Source organism: Aquarana catesbeiana, linkage group LG02 (genome assembly GCF_042186555.1).
Source record: "Aquarana catesbeiana isolate 2022-GZ linkage group LG02, ASM4218655v1, whole genome shotgun sequence".
Classification (NCBI taxonomy): Eukaryota; Metazoa; Chordata; class Amphibia; order Anura; family Ranidae; genus Aquarana; species Aquarana catesbeiana.
Genome location: NC_133325.1, coordinates 40,178,424 through 40,194,600, shown reverse-complemented (window position 1 = coordinate 40,194,600; position 16,177 = coordinate 40,178,424). Strand labels below are relative to the sequence as shown.

Below are 16,177 nucleotides of genomic sequence, written 5' to 3'. Positions count from 1 at the left end.
GGTGCAGGGGGATGTTGGTGGGAAATTTGAAGCCCAGCAGCCGCAGCAATATCATGCATGAAAGATGGCGAAGTTTGAGCTTCCAACCTGAGGTGAGTGAGCTCACCATCCATTCCCTGTCTGTGACTGAGTCTCCCCCTCCCTCCCTTCTTTTTTCTGCCCCTGAGTTAGTACACTAATGTAAGAGGGGCTCTGATGTAAGGGGTGCTCTGCAGACTCTGATGTAAAGGGGGCTTTAGTGAGCAGAGACCCCCTTACATCAGAGTTCTCCTTTACAACCAAGCCCACAGCGTCCCCCCTTATATTGGAGCCCACCTTAAATTAGGGTTCCCAGAGCACCCTTTACATCAGAGTTCCCCTTTACATTAGACTCCACAGAGCTCGACCTTACAGTGTAAGTGGAAATTCTGCAGACTGATATGTAAGGGGGAACACTGCGCATTAAGATGTAAAGGGAAAACTCTGAACACTCTGATGTACGGGGGGCTCTGGGAAGCCTGATTTAAGGGGAATGCTGGGAACTAGAATGTTTTTGGGGGCTCTGGTTACCAGAGACCCCCTCACATCAGAGTTCCCCTTTACACCAGAGTCTGCAGTGTTCCCCCCTTACCTCAGAGTTCCCGCAGTACATCAGTGTTCCTCTTTAAATCAGAGTCCCCAGAGTTCTCCCTTACATCAGTGTCTGCAGAGTCCCTGCTTACAGTGTAAGGGGACTCTGTGGATTCAGATGTAAAGGGGAACTCTGCGGATTAAAATCTAAATGGGAATTTTGCAGATTCACATGTAAAGGGGAACTCTGCATATTCAGATGTAAAGGGGGAACTCTGCATAATCAGATGTAAAGGGGAACTCTGCATAATTAGATGTAAAGGGGAACTCTGCGGATTCAGATGTAAAGGGGAACTCTGCGGATCCAGATGTAAAGGGGAACTCTGCGGATTCAGATGTAAAGGGGAACTCTGCATAATTAGATGTAAAGGGGAACTCTGCGGATTCAGATGTAAAGGGGAACTCTGCGGATCCAGATGTAAAGGGGAACTCTGCGGATTCAGATGTAAAGGGGAACTCTGCGGATTCAGATGTGAAGGGGAACTCTGCAGATTCATCTTTAAAGGGGAACTCTACAGATTCAGATGTAAAGGGGAACTCTGCATAATCAGATGTAAAGGGGAACTCTGCATAATCAGATGTAAAGGGGAACTCTGCATAATCAGATGTAAAGGGGAACTCTGCATAATTAGATGTAAAGGGGAACTCTGCGGATTCAGATGTAAAGGGGAACTCTGCGGATTCAGATGTGAAAGGGAACTCTGCAGATTCATCTTTAAAGGGGAACTCTACAGATTCAGATGTAAAGGGGAACTCTGCATATTCAGATGTAAAGGGAAACTCTATTGACGGTGATGTAAGGGGAGACTCTTGTGATTAACTCCATATGATTAGAAATGGTATTTAATCAAAACAATATGTGTATACTACATTTAAAAATTGCCGTGCATTGCATTATATAGAGGTAATGAATTTAATGTACTACAAAAAAAATACAAAAATTTGCCGGGCTCTGCTAAAGTGTTCGGGTTTGGCTTGAAGAAAAAGGTGGCAGCCCTAGGCGTGGCCCTTCCCATTTCTGTCCTGTGTTTTCCCTTCTGAGTTGTTAACAGTTAACAATTATTTAAAGGCTTAGTCCACCTTGAGCAACATTTTAGTAAAAGCACCAAAATTATTATAATACAAAAATGTCCATTTACTAGATTTCCGAGGCCTGCAGAGCATTACAACTGCAATAAGTGCAGTTCCGTGGCTCTATCAGTGGTTGCCTCCATCCTCAGGTGTATACAGACGTATGGGCCTGGCTGGAGGAACGGCGGCTGAGCTACAGATCGTCAAGGGAGAAGGGATCGTTGGCGCACCCTCCACAAGTCCCAATTGGCGAATGGGAGTTACAGTTATTGTTGGCCAACAATACCCAACGTGGATGACACGGCTGTGCAAGGCGGAGCCACACACAACCGTGCAAAATCTTTAAAAAAAAAAAAAAAGTCTTTCATAAAATTTAACCCATGTCTCAGGTAAGGGTGCATTTTGAGGATGGTGTTTTATGGGTTTTATCTGAAGCATGGTATAAAACATGAACTTTGCTTTTAAAGTGGGTAACACATTTCTTGTGAAAAAAAAAAAAAAAAGGTGGGTAACAACAATTGCTGAAAAATGAGGAGATAGGGTGGTTCTATTTCCACCTTAAACCTCCCTATTAGATGCCCAATTGCTAACAAGGACATTTATGCAGAATTAAAGCACATAAAAAAATTTAATATAGTATAGACAATTGCTACACAAGTCATATTGTAACTGAATGTTATTAAAAGTGACTTTTCCTTTTCAATCCTACCACTTTCCTCATTGGAGCCCTGCAAGTGCAGCAGCTGATTGATGATTAGAAACTCAGTCCCATTAGATTTACTTTCCCACATGGACACAGACAAACAGATATTTCTTCAGAATAACAAAATGTAGGAATCTGCAACAAAGTTTGTTAAAATCCAATGCAATGTACACAGATCACCCAGAGGGGAATTTTTTTTTTCTTCTCAACATTACTCTTTAAACCCTGCAGTCCACCACCAGAAAACGTCATACCCTGTTTCCCCGAAAATAAGACCTAGCGTGATTGTCGGTGATGGCTGCAATATAAGCCCTACCCCCCAAATAAATCCTAGTTAAAGTCCTTGTAGGTCTTATTTTCAGGGTAGGGCTTATTTTCGGGGAAACAGGGTAGGGCTTATTTGGGGGGTAGGGCTTATATTGCAGCCATCACCGACAGTCACGCTAGGTCTTATTTTCGGGGAAACAGAGCAGAGCAGCACCAATTCCCGAACATCTCCACATCATTAGTAAAGACTCTATGCACCTGTATTGTTTTTCCTACCGTGGGTGGTATTGCACTTGTTTCTTCCATGATCCTGATGAAGCCGCCTCACATATTTTCCTTTCTTTTACTTCCCCAACCATGAAGGAACATGAAGAATTCTGAGATTAAGGGCCTGTGCCAGGGATGGAGCATTACGTCACCGAAAGATCATGCCATGGTGATTGGATAAAATGCGCATGCAGTGAGGTCACTGGCAACGATATACTGCGATATCTCAAAAACAACAAAGATTTGGAGAAGTGTCTACAATATTCTGGTCGCATGAGGGGAAAAGTTAAAATAGAACTAAAGTCAAAACTATATATTTTTTTTCCCCTTTGGATAGAGTATAGGAAGGGTTAAAGCCCCTGTTAGTTTTTTTTTCTTTTTGCCATCTGTGTCCGATTGGGGAGATTTCCCTTTACTTCCTGTACCATAGCCAGAACAGGAAGTGAAGGAATCCCAGGGTGTCACCAGAACTAGTGTCCCCATGTCAGGGCTGGGCTCAGCTGTCGGCTAATTGCCAGCTCCTTTCTCTCCACAGTGACTCACCTGTTGATATCCTGCTCGTCAGTCCTGCCTACATAAGCCGTCCAGATGATCTCTGCCTTCTCCTTGATCACACCTCCTCAGAGACACTCTCCTGTGTTCCTGTTAAAGACTTGCTTGGCTGACATTCCTTCTGGCTCCAGATTCTGCTTGCTGTTCTACTACACTCAACTCTGGCTCCCTGACATTTTGACCTGTCTGACTATCCGTTCCTGTTCCTGAACTCTGGCTATGTTTTGACTACGTTTACTTGGTTTACCTTTTAATTATTATTATTATTATTATTATTATTAAACAAGTGTGATTTAACTGTACTTCTGTCTCAGTCTGATTCATGGTTTATGACACCCCACTGTTAGATTTACCCTCTTTTACTGTTCTGGGGACAACCCTAAATTTCATTTTTTTTCTTTTATTTCCACTCTTGTTGACGTAAACAGGAAAACTAGAGATAGGGAATCTCCATAACGGGGGACACAGCAAAGTGTCTTCTTCATGTTGTTTCTCTACTTTTTACTGGCTTAGCTCCTACCAAGGAGGTATAAGGTGAAGAGCTGGCAACTCGTCCTTCCAAAAAAGTCACTTTGAGTTAAGTGTACTAAATACAGTGGTTTACGCGTTTCGGCAATAAGCCTTGATCATAGCCATTATGATTAGATCCTACCAAACTGTCTGTCTGCAAGGTGGTAATACAAGTAATGGTCTGGGGGGAGGGATTCAGGAACACATGCTCCGCCCACAAAGTGCTAAACACATGCTCCCTAAGGCTGGGTTCACAAATTTGCAGTGCATTAGCTCAAAGTGCATTGACATGTATTACATTGTACTTTAGGCTTTAAAAGAAGTTGTTTTGGAGTGGCATATTCATTTGAATGGGCATCCTAACGCTCTAAATTACACCAAAAAAGATGCATGTACTTTTTTTTTTAAAGACAGTGCACCACAATGCATGGTTGTGTCTTACCAAGTGTTGTGGTACACTGAAATGCACCTGAGTAAATGCACCATGGAGAGATTCATGCATAGCATGAATCTCTCCATGGTTGCCATTGCCACCCCCTATTCAGGCGTCTGGCCCCTTTTCGTCGGGCTCCTGAATTACAGCGGCGGGGGGTGTTTTATTAAAGCACCTGATTGGAGCCATAGGCTCTAATAGGCTTAAAAAAAGGTGGACTCGGAGCGCAGAGCATTTGCACACGGAGTCCACCCAGATATGTTAGAAAAGCAAATTAATATTTGCTTTTCTAACACTGAACCGCCTCTCTGACAATCAGGAATCGTGGGTCTAATACCTGACACTTGATTGGCTGAAGGCACAGGCGCCCCAATTGGACGCCTAGCAGAACGGAAGAAGGGGGAAGCATGGAGGACACAGGAGCCTTCCCACAGCTCGTGGCCATCACCCGCTGCCTGACCCACCACCAAGATGGGGTAAGTGTCGGGCAGACAGCGGGCAGGCGGGGGTCACAGTGGCTGCATATGATGGGCACAAGTGGCTGCATTTGATGGGCACAAGTGGCTGCATTTGATGGGGCACAAGTGGCTGCATATGATGGGCACAAGTGGCTGCATTTGATGGGCACAAGTGGCTGCATATGATGGGCACAAGTGGCTGCATTTGATGGGCACAAGTGGCTGCATATGATGGGCACAAGTGGCTGCATTTGATGGGCACAAGTGGCTGCATATGATGGGCACAAGTGGCTGCATTTGATGGGCACAAGTGGCTACATATGATGGGCACAAGTGGCCTGCATTTGATGGGCACAAGTGGCTGCATTTGATGGGCACAAGTGCCTGTATATGATGGGCACAGTGGCTGCATTTGATGGGGCACAATGGCTGCAATTGATGGGCACAATGGCTGCAATTGATGGGGCACAGCAGCTGCATTTCATGAGCACAGTAAGGCTGCAATTGATGGGTTTTTTTCTTCAGTATTTTTCAGTTTGTTTGCGCCCCCCCAAAAAATGTGAGCACCAGCCGCCACTGACTGTCTCCCTTTTATATTGTAAAGTGCTGTGTAATTCGCTATAAAAAAAAAACCTGTATAATAATAATAGTCTAGCAGAACTAACGTTAATTTGGTTTTAAATTCTAAACGCTTAATTAGTGTATAGTTACTGAGTTATTGTCACATGCAAAATGTCAGCTTTACTGGATAACTGTATTTTAAAACACATTAGATCTTTTGAAATATTCAGGGACACGTTACATGCAAGACCTCTTACCTCTACCTTTTATTTTCATTATCGCAGCCCTAGGTCAGTATAAACACTGCTTGTTTACTTTCAGCTAGTCTGCAGTCTGCACTGTAATTGCAGACCAGGACTGAGGACCATGGAAGGCATCTTGCTCCACATATCTGTTTACATTTTTGTGATAAGTGGTCATTTGTCTACTGTAGCACATCAAGGGCAGGTACGCGGATATGGAATCAGTTTTCGTTTACTGGCTCTTTGGAATCCTGACTGGAGTTCTCCTTTAAATTGTGGATGGAGAATGATGAAACGGCAGCCGGTGTCGTGTCTGATGCACAGCTTACGTTCTTGCCGCTCGGATCACTCACATCACATGGTCAAAGTCGATCCACCACTTTAGCCCCCATTAACGGATCATTATTGATGTAGTACTCTTCAAGGCTTTCTTCAATGACATGAGCATTTTCTGCATTCTGCTGTGTCATAGTAAGAACTCTCTCTGCATTAACGCTTACCCTGCTGCCCATTTTTTTTTTTCAATTTTGCAAATGCACAATAAACAATATTATGGACTTGAGAATCTACAAAACATCCCCAAATATGATTTTATATATATACTGTGTATAATGTATATATATATCTATATCCAATAGAAACATCAGACACGTGTGTTAACTACCAGCAGTGGGCAGCAGAAAACAACTTGCTTCATCAGCGGTGAAGACAGAGTAGTGGAATCTTTGCTACTGCAACTAGCAAAGGAGGAGTTTGAGTAGACTATGCCCTGAGCTGTAAGAAGGTTTGTAGTAGAGTGGAGGAGACTTGTCTACACACAGCTGAAGTGCAGGAATACGACAGATGTTGCTCATGGACACAACAGAGGAGTAAAGACTATGCCCTACGACCCAGCGCTAGTGCAGACTGACTGTGCCCCAGAACCAAAAAAAAAGGAACAGAGGTAGTGGGGGCTGGACTTCTGCACCCAACATAGCAACAGGTGTAGTGGGAACTGTGCCCCAGAACCCAGCAGAGGAACAGGGGTAGTGTGGACCGTGCCCAAGAACCCAGCCGTATACTAAAGGAAGTGGGGACTGTGCCCCACATCCCTGGAGAAGAACAGGGTTAGTGTGGACTGTGCCCCTGAACCCAGCAGAAGAACAAAGGTAGTGTGGGCTGTACCCTAGAACCCAGCAGAAGAACAGGGTTAGTGTGAACTGTGCCCCAGAATCCAGAAGAAGAATAAAAGGTAGTGTGGACTGCACCACAGAACCCAGAGGAACAGGGGTAGTGTGGGCTGTGCCCCAGAACCCAGCAGAAGAACAGGGTTAGTGTGGACTGTGCCCCAGAACCCAGCAGAAGAACAGAGGTAATGTGGACTGTGCCCCAGAACCCAGGAGAAGAGTGGAGGTAATGTGGACTCTGCCCTAGAACCCAGCAGAAGAACAGGGTTAGTGTGGACTGTTCCCCAGAACCCAGCAGAAGAACAGAGGTAATGTGGACTGTGCCCCAGAACCCAGAAGAGTGGAGGTAATGTGGACTCTGCCCTAGAATCCAGCAGAAGAACAGGGTTAGTGTGGACTGTGCCCCAGAACCCAGCAGAAGACCTGAGGTAATGTGGACTGTGCCCCAGAACCCAGCAGAAGAACGGAGGTAGTGTGGACTGTGCCCCAGAATCCAGCAGAAGAACAGATTAGTGTGGACTGTGCCCCTGAACTCAGAAAAAGGAACAGGGATAGTGTGGACTGTACCAAAGCACTCAGCAGATGGATGTTCTAGAGCTCCTACTGGGATCTGCCGCCCTGGTTGCCTGCACAGTGCTGCTATGCGAGTTGCTTCGCTGGGCATGCCACAGGATTGTGCCCAAAGGTCTAGGGCTAGAACTGGCCTTGGAAGTGGTGTCCACTGTGCAGCTGTGCTGCTGTACCCTAGAGGTGGATCTGCTCTGCACTAAAGCTGAAATAGAGCTCTGGTTGTTACTGGTTCTCATCTACCTGTTGACTGTGCTGCACTGCCTGACCTTCCAAGGTGCCTCTTGTAACCCCTGTGGCAGTGTGAATCAGTGGCTACGGGGCCTGGCGCAGGGGTCACAAACTGTTCTGAAGGTGATGGCACAGTTTGCAGGCGCTGGACTTTCTTGGATGCTCATGCCCCACCTCTGGTCACTAAGACTGTCACCATTGCACCAGCTGGGCAAGGACTGTGAGAGCCCTCTGCAAGTATCTCCTCTGTCTGGGGCCTTGGTTGAGATGGCCTGTGCTATTAGCCTCTTCCTGATTCTGCACCCCCTTCCCAGGGTCAGTGCCCCTCTGCAACCTCACATGGTGGCTCTGACCATCACTGGAATTGCCTATGCAGGTAAGGAAAAGGCTTGGGGGATACTGAACTTATGAGAGGCTCATGCAATTTCTGTAGTACTGTTCTCGAATTCATTCGATTTTTTTTTATTGAAAAAAACCATTGGAACCCTTGGCAAATACTGACTGCTTTGGGGTGGGGGTGGGGGTGGGGGTGGGGGGGCATGTCCTCTTTCCAGGATACAGTGCTCCTGCATTTACCTAGGTGATTCCAGTGGAAGTGGGGAGTGGGTACCTGTCAAAACTAGGTACCTGTTTATCAAAAAAAAATATGTTCCAAAAGTAGAAGTGTGGTGGGGGGCTGGGTTTAGAGCACAAATTCATAGAATGCATTGAGGTGAAAAGACGCGAGGGTTTACAACCCCTTTAAGGTTTAGACCTAGTTTCGGCTTACAAGGACGTCGGCATAGTACTGCAGGTAGGCTACACACGCCACAGAACTGCTCTTACCGGTGGCCCCAGGGTGGCCTAGGTCTTTCATAATCCTAGCAACATCCCGTGACAGTATTATTGGTGAGTATACTATCAGTAAACATGGAGGTAACCTTTAATTAGGAAAGGAAGTAAAGGGAATTCACCCCAGTGGGCATGCAAACAGTAATAAAACCCAACAGACTTGCTGACCCTTTAGCTCTCTATCCAACCCCCCCCCCCAAAAAAGTGAGTTTCAGGTTAAATGCAGAATTTTTACGTTGAAGTCCTTTCCCAACCAGGATTTTGTTGGATAATTTTCAGGTACAGATACACTTCGACGTGAGGTCATTATTAGCAAATGTAGCACTGAGTAATTTGTATGAAGTTAGCTGAAGGCTTAGAAGAACAAAGGTTACACAAGATTCTACTTTGTACCGTTGCTGTTCTTAGATTTGCTGATGTTTCGTGATTATTTTTTTTCCATCAGCATTTTGTGGCTGAATGAATGCTTTTGCCGCTGCAGTTTTCTTTTATATCCTCTTCTGGCTGAAACAAGAAACCTGGTTTAATTAGGGTTGCCACCTTTTCTGCAAGCCAATCCCGAACATTCTCGTACCCATAACATATGCTTACAATGCTGAGCCACAAGTAAGTCTCTCACAGACACGTATAAACCTCAGAACAATAATTAAAAAATAACTTCCAATACGTATGATTTGTGGACTGAATGCAAAAAAGTGATTCCTCTATCCACACAAATTAGGTGGATGGAGGTATTTCCTTCCTCCTTAGGGGGAGGGGGACAGAGGATCTGGCCATTTCTGATTAGTGCTCTGTGTGGAGAATCAACAGATCGCCTGACTCTGTGGACGGGGCAGAGATCCCGCTGACTGGGGGGGGGGGGGGGGGTAGTAAAGTGTTCCTCCTGCCCGGGACAGTTAGCCACAGTTCAGTGTGAATAAATGTGTCCGGGTTTCATGCAGTCTGAAACCTGGACACATGGTCCAAAACCCAGACTGTCCGGGTGAATCCTGGACAGGTGGCAACCCTAGGTTTAATTAATAATAATAATCAAAGGAATCCAAAGCTTGGTGATCAGAACAAAGTCCATGGTCCATGTGTAGGCACTTGGCAGTTAGAAGAGCTACAGTTTTAAACAGATTTAAAACAAATATTCATTGTCCTTTACAAAGAAGAAAGAACACAACAATGTGACCCTGTTACTAACTTAAAAAATTACAGGTTAAAGGGGTTGTAAACCCTAGGCGTTTTTCACCTTCATGCATCCTATGCATGAAGGTTAAAAACCTTCTTTACAGCAGCAGCACCCCCGAGACCCCATTATACTTACCTGAGCCCCGTAATTCCTGCGACAGAAACGAGCACTTCAGCTCCGGCCAGTGTCTCTTGTCCTGATTGGATAGATTGATAGCAGCGCAGCCATTGGCTCCCGCTTCTGTCAATCGAATCCAATGACGCGGGCGCTGGGGGGGGGGGAGCCGAGTCCTGCTGTCTGTGTCAACAGACGCAGGACACGGGAGCGCGCCCGCACGGGAGTCCCGTAGGGGAACGCTTCTCTGACAGGTCACTCGAGAAGAGGAGGAGCTAGGAGCACCGCGGAGGGACCCTAGAAGAGGAGGATTGGGGCCACTCTGTGCATAACCAACTGCAAAAAAAAACCCTGAACCTTTACAATACCTTTAAAGTAGAGAGAAATCAAGTATTTTAAATGCTTACTTGCAGGGTTTCCTTTCCATAAATTATTTTTTTAAACCACATGCAATGTGTCTCTGAACTTGATAGGCAATCTGAAAAACTCGGGGAAGAGTTTGTTCCTTAGCACAGCCCCCTCCTTCCTTACACAGCATTGCCCTCTCCTCTTCTGGGGGAGTCTACTGACTGTCTGTGCTGGCCTAGCTCCTCGGCCCCTCCTGCATAATCCTTTCATGTAGCTGCTGGGGGCGGAGTGAAGGGGAATACTATAGAGTGCCACATGATTGAAAGCTCAGAGCTTGCTGGGGTAGCTGACATCACATCCAAGATGGCGGTGCCTGGCAGTCTCAGGACTTCTGGATGTCTGCAGGTGATACCTGAAATACAAATGCACTTATAATATTATTGGAAGACTGTTGTTGAAATGAATGGTCTGGTAACAGGGTCTCTTTAAAGAGTCACTGACACTTAAATGGAACTAACATTTCAAAAAATTGCGAGCAAGCAGGCTGTTCATTGTAGAAGGGACTTGCTTCGATTCTCAATCTTCTGAGCTGTGTAACCTGTGTAGGCAAATGTAAGTAACTGCGTTAATATTCAACACTCGTCCCGCCGAATGGCACTGCATTCAATAGGAATGGCCAGCTGAAGACTATATAGAAACCAAAACCTCTGGGAGTGTCCATCTCCCGTGTCCTCCTTAGCACTCTATGGTTCCTCATGACAACCTCCGCATCACTGCTCTGTCAGGTGGTCACATGGGGGTCAGTTGTCATTTTAATCTTCTGGCTCCAAGGTTTTCTGAAGTTCTCACATCAATTCCTGAATACTTGGCAGCATTGAACGAATCGCAAAATTCCTATTATTCTCACGGTAATTTTAATTTAATTGGCCTATTTTTTTTTTTGCACGAAATCTGTACTAATTCCTGGTATGTTTTATGGCCTTTAAGGTGGACCACTGACAGGAGCCATCTTCAACCCTGTGTTGGCCTTTGCAGTTGTCTTCTTGTGCCATGGTCACAGCTACCTGCAGTATATCATCGTCTATTGGCTTGGACCTCTTATTGGTGAGTGTTTCTGTATTTCATGGGTAATAAGATGCCCAGAATTGTAGGAGGTGTCGGGGATGGGGTACCATATTTTGGGAGGGGGTGGGGGCAGGGTACCATATTGTAAGAGGGACTGGGGGCAGGGTACCATATTTTAGGAGGAAGTGGAGGCAGGTAACCATATTGTAAGTGGGGCTGGGGGCAGGGTACCATATTTTAGGAGGAGGTGGAGGCAGGTAACCATATTGTAAGAGGGGCTGGGGGCAGGGTACCATATTTTAGGAGGAGCTGGGGACAGGGTACCATAAAGAGGGGCTGGAGGCAGGGTACCATATTTTAGGAGGAGCTGGGGACAGGGTACCATAAAGAGGGGCTGGAGGCAGGGTACCATATTTTAGGAGGAGCTGGGGACAGGGTACCATAAAGAGGGGCTGGGGGCAGGGTACCATATTTTAGGAGGAGGTGGAGGCAGGTAATGATATTGTAAGAGGGGCTGGGGGCAGGGTACCATATTTTAGGAGGAGGTGGAGGCAGGTAACCATATTATAAGAGGGGCTGTGGGCAGGGTACCATATTGTAAGAGGGGCTGGGGGCAGGGTACCATATCTTAGGAGGAGGTGGAGGCAGGTAACCATATTGTAAGAGGGGCTGGGGGCAGGGTACCATATTTTAGGAGGAGCTGGGGAAAGGGTACCATAAAGAGGGGCTGGGGGCAGGGTACCATATTTTAGGAGGAGCTGGGGACAGGGTACCATAAAGAGGGGCTGGGGGCAGGGTACCATATTTTAGGAGGTGCTGGGGACAGGGTACCATAAAGAGGGGCTGGGGGCAGGGTACCATATTTTAGGAGGAGCTGGGGACAGGGTACCATAAAGAGGGGCTGGGGGCAGGGTACCATATTTTAGGAGGAGGTGGAGGCAGGTAACCATATTATAAGAGGGGCTGGGGGCAGGGTACCATATTTTAGGAGGAGGTAGGGGCAGGGCACCATATCTTAGGAGGAGGTGGAGGCAGGTAACCATATTGTAAGAGGGGCTGGGGGCAGAGTACCATATTTTAGGAGGAGGTGGAGGCAGGTAACCATATTGTAAGAGGGGCTGGGGGCAGGGTACCATATTTTAGGAGGAGGTGGGGGCTGGTAACCATATTGTATAAGGGGCTGGGGGCAGGGTACCATATTTTGTTTGCGTATCATATTTTGTTTGACGCACCCCCCCCCCCCCAAAAAAAAAAAATGGAGCACCAGCCGCCATTAGGGGGGACCCCAGAAGAAGAGGATCAGGGCTGCTCTTTGCAAAACTATTGCACAAAGCAGGTAAGTATGACATGTTTTAAAAAAAATAAAAAATTCTGTTAGAATCACTTTAAGTGATGAGTTGAAAAATTACCGAAAGGTCAGGTTTAAAATAAAAAAAAAGTTGACCCCACACTATTACAGTTTTGTTTACTTCCTCTCATTTCAGGGATGTTGCTCTCTTTCCTGGTATTGGAGTACATGCTTCCAAAGCTCCAGCCTGGGAGAGTGAAGAGGGACTAGGCCATCACTGCCTTCCATGTTCAACAAGTCATCTGACTTCCATGAGTCTCCTCTCAATGAAGGTGCTAGTAGCCATCCAATACATTGTGCTCTCAGCATATATATTGTCCACGTGTTGTTCAAATAGTTATTTTTTTCTTTTCTTTCTTTTTTTTATTTTTTTTATTTTTTGCAACCTGGAAAAATGGAACACATCTTGCCATCTAAAGGTGTATGTCATGAAGATTATTTCTAAACATTGTGGAGTGAATGTTTCCTGGGACGATATTTCCATAAATAAATGTGAAAATTACCTTTCTGGACGCCCTCCAAAATCTGGTTTCTGGCTGTCTCTGTCATCCATTTATACCCCAGACTTCTGTATAAAGCATCAGGCTGACAGGACTTGATTTTTGGAGTGATAATTTTTTTTTTTAATAAAACAGTTTCTGCAGGATGTGTGTGTCTGTACACTAAATTGCCAAAAGTATTGGGACACCCCTTCAAATCATTGGATTCAGGTGTTTCAATCACCTCCATGGCCACAGATGTAAAAAATCGAGCACCTAGGCATGCAGACGGCTTCTGCAACTTTTTCTTGTAAGATGTGTTAAAGTGGTAAAGTAGATCTAGAGGCAAAGCTTTTTTTTCATTTTGGATGAGTAAGGGAGGGTTATAACCCCTGTCAGATTTTTTTTTTTTTTTTTGCCATCTGTGTCACATTGTGGAGATTTTCCATCACTTCCTTTTCCATAGCCAAACAGGAAGTGAGAGGAAATCCTTGCAAATTAAGGGGACCCCAGGTCACCAGAACTACTGTCCCTATTGGAAGGTTTCCCCTCTATTACTTTTTAGGAGACAATCCAAAATTTGGGATTCTCTTTTACTTTCACTTTCCACGATAATGGTAAACAGGACAAATAGTGAGGGTGCGTCTCCAGACAGCAATAATAACTGACAGGTGTTCTAATCCCTCACCATTCCATCCAAAACTGAAAAAAACAAGTTTTGCCTTTAGTTATACTTTAATAGTTTATTTTTAACAATTCAACAATTGACGAAATTGAAAGTAAATTAACAGAGATCCCAATCCAATCAATATTTGGTGTGAGCACGCTTTGCCTTCAAAACAGCATCAATTCATTCTAGGGAGACTTGCACACAGTTTTTGAAGGAACTCAGCAGGTAGGTTGTTCTAAACATCTTGGAGAACTAACCTCAGATCTTCTGTGGATGTCGGCTGCCTCAAATCCTTCTGTCTCTTCATGGAATCTCAGACAGTCTCCATGATGTTGAGATCAGGGCTCTGTAGGGGCCAGAACATCACTTCCAGGACACCTTGTTCTTCTTTACACTGAAGATAATTCTTAATGACATTGGCTGGATGTTTGGGGTTGTTGTCCTGCTGCAGAATGAATTTGGGGCCAATTACACGCCTCCCCGATGGAATAGCAGACCACGACCATGAGAGGGCAGGCACCGAGTGTAATATGCGCTTAGGACAAAAGTTACAACAGTACAAACAGTTACAAACAGAACAGACAGTTACAAGTAGTATGAGAACTTGCCATCATACACCATACAGGAGTTGGAACCTTGGAATGTAACCACAAGTTTAAATAGACATGACCAGGCGGCTGTGGTTTTTCTCTTTTGGGAGGGGCGGCAAACAAGTAAACCCCCCCCCCCCCTTATTTTGTATGGCGCCCCCCTGAGTCAATACTTTTTTAAACCGCCTTTCACTGCAATTACAGCTGCAAGTCTTTTTGGGGATGTCTCTACCAGCATTTTACATCTAGAGAGGGACATTTTTGCCCATTCTTCTTTGCAAAATACCTCAAGCTCTGTCTGATTGGATGGAGAGCGTCTGTGAACAGCAATTTTTGAAGTCTTGCCACAGATTCTCAAAAGTATTTAGGTCTGGACTTTGACTGGGCCATTCTAACACATGCATATACTTTGATCTAAACCATTCCATTGTAGCTCTGGCTGTATGTTTAGGATCGTTGTCCTGCTGGAAGGTGAACCTCTACCCCAGTTTTAAGTCTTTTGCAGATTCTAACAGGTTTTCTTCTAAGATTGCCCTGTATTTGGCTCCATCCATCTTCCCATCAACTCTGACCAGCTTCCCTGTCCCTGCTGAAGAAAAGCATCCCCACAACATGATGCTGCCACCACCATGTTTCACAGTGGGGATGGTGTGTTCAGGGTGATGTGCAGTGTTAGTTTTCCGCCACACATAACATTTTGCTTTTAGGCCAACAAGTTCAATTTTGATCTCATCTGACCAGAGCACCTTCTTCCACATGTTTGCTGTGTCCCCCACATGACTTCTCGCAAATAGTACTTCTTATGGCTTTCTTTCAACAATATCTTTCTTCTTGCCACTATTCGATAAAGGCCAGGTTTGTGGAGTACAATAGTACTAATAGTTGTCCTGTGGACAGATTCTCCCACCTGAGCTGTGGATCTCTGCAGCTCCTCCAGAGTTACCATGGTCCTCTTGGCTCTTCTCTGATGAATGTTCTCCTTGCCCGGCCTGTCAGTTTAGGTGGACGGCCATGTCTTGGTAGGTTTGCAGTTGTGCCATACTCTTTCCATTTTTGGATGATGGATTGAACAGAGCTCTGTGAGATGTTCAAAGCTTGGGATATTTTTTTATAACCTAACCCTGCTTTAAACTTCTCCACAACTTTATCCCTGACCTGTCTGGTAAGATCCTCAATTCCATCTAGTGGTCATATGTTGTATTTCTCAGGCAACTGTATTTATAATGAATGAATAACATTTAACCTGAGCAGGAAATAGGAGAGCATTCAATTTTGCCCTATTCGTAATGTACCAACATTTTTTATCATTACACGCCTTAAAGCCAAAGCTGCTCCCTTAGGGTCCTGGGGACAATCTTTTCACCAGAAATGAAGTGAAGGAAATTCTTCAACAGCAACACAGACAGAAAAAAAAACACTTTTTTGTTTACAGGTAAAGTGATCTGTAATTGTGATGGGGAATTCCAGAACTGTAACATAAACATAGAGCTCAAAGAGCAAAGTGACATCTGTGTCTGTTATTCCAGAGGGAAGGTTAACCCTTTCATGCCTAAGCCTTTTTTTGACACTAACAAGTTAAAATCCGAATTCTCTGCTAGAAAACTACTTAGAACCTACAAACATATTATATATATCGCTTCATGTAGGGTCACAGATTTGCAGGGCTCATATTGAATTGTACATGTGGAAGTTCTTCAATTTGAGTGGAGCTTAGTTTACATTTACTCTTAGAGCCCTTGCACACTGGGGCGGCGTCGGCGGTAAAACGCCGCTATTATTAGCGGCGTTTTACCGTCGGTATGCGGCCGCTAGCGGGGCGGTTTTACCCCCCGCTAGCGGCCGAGAAAGGGTTAAATACCACCGCAAAGCGCCTCTGCAGAGGCGCTTTGCCGGCGGTATAGCCGCGCCGTCCCATTGATTT

The 16,177-nt window shown here is 45.3% G+C and overlaps 1 protein-coding gene across 1 annotated transcript; it reads left to right on the top strand.

The window, feature by feature from the left end:
* The first annotated feature begins 6,383 nt into the window (after positions 1 to 6,383).
* On the top strand, positions 6,384 to 13,157 carry LOC141129763 (aquaporin-11-like). Its single transcript, XM_073617849.1, has 3 exons — positions 6,384 to 8,013; positions 11,092 to 11,208; positions 12,654 to 13,157. Exons 1-3 carry the CDS (start codon positions 7,422 to 7,424, stop codon positions 12,725 to 12,727), a joined length of 783 nt encoding a protein of 260 aa, XP_073473950.1. The 5' UTR covers positions 6,384 to 7,421; the 3' UTR covers positions 12,728 to 13,157.
* The last annotated feature ends 3,020 nt before the right edge of the window (positions 13,158 to 16,177 follow it).